Source organism: Pavona decussata, unplaced genomic scaffold (genome assembly GCF_977016875.1).
Source record: "Pavona decussata unplaced genomic scaffold, jaPavDecu1.1 SCAFFOLD_163, whole genome shotgun sequence".
Lineage (NCBI taxonomy): Eukaryota > Metazoa > Cnidaria > Anthozoa > Scleractinia > Agariciidae > Pavona > Pavona decussata.
In genome coordinates this window covers 459,036-464,193 of record NW_028145574.1, presented here as the reverse complement: position 1 = coordinate 464,193, position 5,158 = coordinate 459,036, and the positions used below count along the sequence as shown (strand labels likewise).

General features: G+C 37.7%; 1 protein-coding gene across 1 annotated transcript; it reads left to right on the top strand.

Annotated features, from left to right (window-relative positions):
* Positions 1-647: 647 nt before the first annotated feature.
* LOC146464485 (uncharacterized) lies at positions 648-2,366 on the top strand. The gene has a single exon (XM_085129690.1). The coding sequence runs from the start codon at positions 1,036-1,038 to the stop codon at positions 1,651-1,653; it is 618 nt and encodes a 205-aa protein (XP_084985816.1). The 5' UTR covers positions 648-1,035; the 3' UTR covers positions 1,654-2,366.
* Positions 2,367-5,158: the final 2,792 nt, after the last annotated feature.

Here is a 5,158-nt window from a genome sequence, read left to right as displayed (position 1 = left end):
GGTTTTCTTATTTTCTTATTTTTTTATCAAAAACACTCACGACGTTCTTTGGCAGTACTTTTACTCCAAGTTTTTGGTTGGTGTTTTGACATCGTTTTTCAATGTTTGCCCAATCCAATATTTGAATTTGATTTAGGCAACATAGGCTATTTGGCTCAGAGGGAACTATATGGCTCAGAGCGAAACGGAGCGATTAAAAGAACAAGGGTACCAATAGCAAACTAGTAGGCAAAACACAGAGCATGTCATCTGTCTGTAGGGTTTACAAGCACATTCAGTGAAAACATCTATTGAACTGGAACTTGCACTATCACTAGGCATGTTTTTTGATGCACTTTACCTGAGATGAACCAAAGGCCCCGTGTGAACTTCTGGATAAAAATTTTGTTGGGCTTTTGAAAAATAATTCAACGTTTTTTTTCAAACTTATTTGTATCATCTCAAGTTACCAAGATAGGAAAGCAAGTTTCAAAGAATGACCCAAGAATATGTCCAGTTAGATTCTTAAGATTATATATGTGTGACTCTCAGTCCAGTCCAGACTTCCAGCAGCCCGACGTGTGTCTTGGCAATAATCAAGCTTACGTAAATTCAGAAACTGAAATATGAATAATTTACACAATCACGGTCAATTCAATACAATTCGGTCATTCACAATAAAGTGAATAAGTTTCATTTTGATCGTCTCCTGGGATTGTTTTCGCTTTCTCTGCCGATGTTTGTTGAATGTATTTCATTTCTTTGTTAACACTTCCAACCATTCCTTCTCGAATCATCCGAAGCAAACTCCTCGTTTTACTTTGATTGTCAACAAACTATGGCAAATATGACATGGCCGCATTGGGTTTTATTTTTTCAAATGACACATCCTATCACTCGGAATTCAAGTTATTCGAGTTACTACTCAAAATGGTAATGCCGATTGAAAACATCTGCCATGAACGATTGGGGAGGCACTGAAATCAATCAGTTACTAACTGCTCGTGTGTTATATCGAATCTGTCTAGCGTGAAAACTAGTATTTTTGCCAATGTGATGGATGAAACAGGAACCTACTATGCAGATTTCTTGAAGAAAGAAGATCTGTCTGGGAAATGGCGTTTATACTGGGCTTCGTTGAATGCCAAGGGAATATATTTCCGCCAGGAGAAAACCGCGCCCGAGCAGAACGATAATTTTCAACAGTTCATCGAGCTCACTCCAGGATCAAGATGTGTGCTGGCCAAAAGACGAATGTACAGCTTTCGTTTTAAATTGATCACGGCACAAGGACATTACACGCTCAAATGCGAGTCGATTTTACAACGATACCGATGGATGTACATGATAGACTTGGTTGTGAATGGCCGACCCCGAGAACCGCCGCCAAATGCTTTAAATCGTGCAGATATCATTGATGGAATGGACTATAACACGAACAGTATTGATGAAAAGGATTCTAGGAACCAGTATAACTCCGTGATGAAATCAAAAAGTTTCACTCGATCATTCTCACTCAAGAGCATCCGGGTCTGGAAAAAGCGACGTGAAAGTCTTCCACCAACTCGATGTTTACGCAAGAAAGAAAATCCATCAAACGACAACCTTAAGAAAACTGCAGACATTCACAGCAGCTTCAACTTTGCCGAGAATTTGGCGTATTTTGACGATTAGAGTACATTTTGGTTCGTATAAACAAACTGAAGCAGCCTGTAAGATTGTTCGCGCTTTGCGTCACGCAACAACTTGTAGATTACATGAAAGCTATGACTCGCGCGTGCGCAGTTTGCGCGCCAAAACTGCAAAATCATAATACATGTACAGAGAATGGCTAAGTGACCCTGTAATACAGGTTGCAAAGAATGCACGTCAAATCCAATAAAAGTGACTTTTTGTTTTACAAAAGCGCCCCCTCCCAAATCAGCAGCGATAAAATGGTATAGGATAGCATGGTATAGAAACGGACTAATACTAGCAGTAATCAAATATTATAGGAGTGCGTTCGACACCTTAAATTGAACAAATTTGGCTACATTGAGCACCTTTGGCTTTGATGATCGTTTCAATTTGAATATTTGAATTGCTGTAGTTAATTTTTTATCTGGCTTTTCTGAATATTGCTAAAAACTAGTATACCGGAACGGCAGTGAATGCTGCCTTGGGGAGGCAGGTGACTGCTGTTATGATGAGAATAAGAAGGGGAGGTTGAAAGAGTTGAAAATGACCCATGGTGCTCATTTGAAACCGGAAAACACAGTGATGACAAGAAACGTGTAAAACAACGGAAATGTGTATTTAATGACATGTTGAAAGTACAAAGGAAACAGAACTTACAATTGTATTTGTTTGAAACTGTTAAATATACAATAAATTGTAGTGTGATTTTACTTAACGGTGGAACAGACTTCTGAGTTATACTTACTGTTACTAAGTAGTGAGCGTTTCTAACACGCCCTCTATTAGAGTGATTACATAAAACCCGTGAAACAGCGTGACATACAAGGCTAAAAATATCGGACATTTGAAATGTTGTTTCCTGTTGCACTTGTTTATATGGTAAGATAATGAATCTAACTTTTGTTTTACGGGGCGTATAAACAAACACCAAGAAGATCAAGTTTGGAACGAGGCGTATAAACATGCACCAAGTGATCAAGTTTAGAACGAAGTGTGAAAATTCACACTAAACGAAGCAATGGAAAACTAAAGTTTAATGACCTTGCAGTGAATACAATGATTCGCGTAAATAAAAATCTGATAGAAAATAAAATGTTGTTTACATGTCAAGCATGTCATTGAAAACGACTAACATCCAGTAAAACATTTGAAATGCGTATGTTATTCACATATTCATGACTTAGGCTGAGCTAAAATGCAGTTTTGCCCTGCTGAAAAAAATGTAATCAGAAGATTGCACGATTGGAATTAAATACGCTGTCTCAGCGATTTCGGCGCGGCCGGCTTCGAGAGTTCTAAAACATGGCTAAACATGAATGATTCTTCTACAAATACAGTACTTGTATGCATTATTTGCTTTTCGCATGAGGTAGTGTTGAAATTATAGTGTAAGTACGTAGCTTGAGTGCCTACGTTTTGTATTTAAAAATGAACAAAGTTGGAAATAATCAACGCAGATAAGCTTACGTAATCAACAACACAACTTTCAAGAATTTGCCTTCACTTTTACCTCGAGGGTTCTGGAGGATATACCTGACGCTGAAATTGCAAATATATTGCGTTCTGAAATTAAAAGAGATTCAGTTTAGAAAATATAAACGAAGTAGAAACATTCCGCAAAATCAGGGGCATTCAAAACGACGAAAAATACTCACCTTGATTTCTCTCCCTTGCTCTGTCCGAAACTGGAAAAAGCAAAGCAGCGCGTTGCATTGTGATGCTCACAAAATTAACCACAATTCCTTTTTCCTTTGATCTTTGCGCGACCACAATCCTTTGCATTTTGCAAGAAAGCTCTCGCAAGGCCCCATAAGTATATTTCTGTGCCGATTAGAGTTGCTGCCTTGCTCGGTCGCTTCAGGCTCCCTCGCTGCGGCAGCAATTAGTAAAATTAGTAGCACAATATTTGCAGTTTTCTTTTCAAATTAATAACTTCATTTCCGGACCACTACAGTGAACCCAAGCTCATCGTGATCGGAAAATTGCTTCTTCCAATTTCTTTGGAATTGTTGACCAAATGGAGAGAAATGTAACAAAATAGTAGGGATTACGTTCCGTCGTCCTTTGCAGCCCCAAGTTCCGAGGTTGAAGGCCTGCTGCGTGACATTGTTTTTACGTAGTCTTTTCGTCCTTTCGTTCTTTTTCAGTCTATCTTTAAATTATTGAAGAATTTTTGTCACGTCTTTCCACTTTATAAGTTGTCGCTTTTCATCTTAGTTTTTTGTAACGCTCCTTTACTCGTCGTTTTGCCGTGAACTTAAAGACCAGGTAATACGGGCAAGACTCAGAACACTGATTTTCTTGCAACTTGTCGCGTAACAATGTTGCAGTGCAAGTTGCGATTGTCTGTGGCCCGTATTACCACCTCCGCGCGCAACAAATTTTCATGTCGCAGAAAGCAGACGTTCTTTTTACTTTTTGCAACACGAAAATTTGCGTGCGAAGGTCGTAATACGGGCGACAAACAATGGCAACTTGCAACTGCAATATTGTTGCGCGACAAGTTATCAACGACAGTCCGCTCGAAGAAGCTATCTCCCTCAAGTACTTGGGTGTAATACTGAGTGAAGATCTGTCCTGGGGTGATTACGTTATAAATATCATGAGCAAAACAAACCAGCGACTTGGACTTGTCAGAAGAATCAAGCATTTTCTACCATTACACGCTTGGTTGACACTTTATCATTCTCTAATGGTTCCTCTTTTTGACTTCGGTGACATTATTTGGGGTGACAAAAACAATGCTACGTTAATGAACAATATCTTCAAATCCAACAAAACAAGGCAGCTAAAATCATTCTTGGCAAGGCTAAAGATTCTTCCGCGACAAAAGCTCTTGAGATCTTAAAATGGAAGCGTTTAGATCAAAGACGACACATGCATCGATGTGTTTTTATTTTTTGGTGCTTGAATGACATAATTGACTTTGATTTTAATTTTAAGCATAACACTGCCTTTCATGATTACAATACACGCCAGTGTAACAAACTGCATCTTCCAGCTCCCAAAACAAACTGGGGAAACCAAAAACTAACATAGCAGGCTTTGAAAGATTTTAACAATCTTACTGAATCCAGAAATTCAGTGAACTAAATCGATTTTATTGTTTAAAAAGAAAGTGCAGCTTTTATCGTAGTATTTTGTTAATATCCAATTATAACCTTTTTAAATAATAATTTTATGTATAGTAATGTAGCTATTTTATCCTTTTATCTTATATCATTGTGATAGTAATGTCTGTGTAAATTTTATTTATTTTATTCTTATCTAATAAGATTAAATGTAGAAATACAGTTGACTATAAAAAATAACGAAAAAACGGAACGACGTTTCGGTGTCATCTTGGCACGGTCGAACTTTAAAATAATGCAAAGACATTTTCGGTAATTTAAGGCTTTCAATTTTTAAGAAAAACGAAACAGGCCAGTATACTATTTTGAACTTCCATAAATCAAATGATATTTCAGAAAAATGTCGCGAAACTTACGCGACCATCACAATG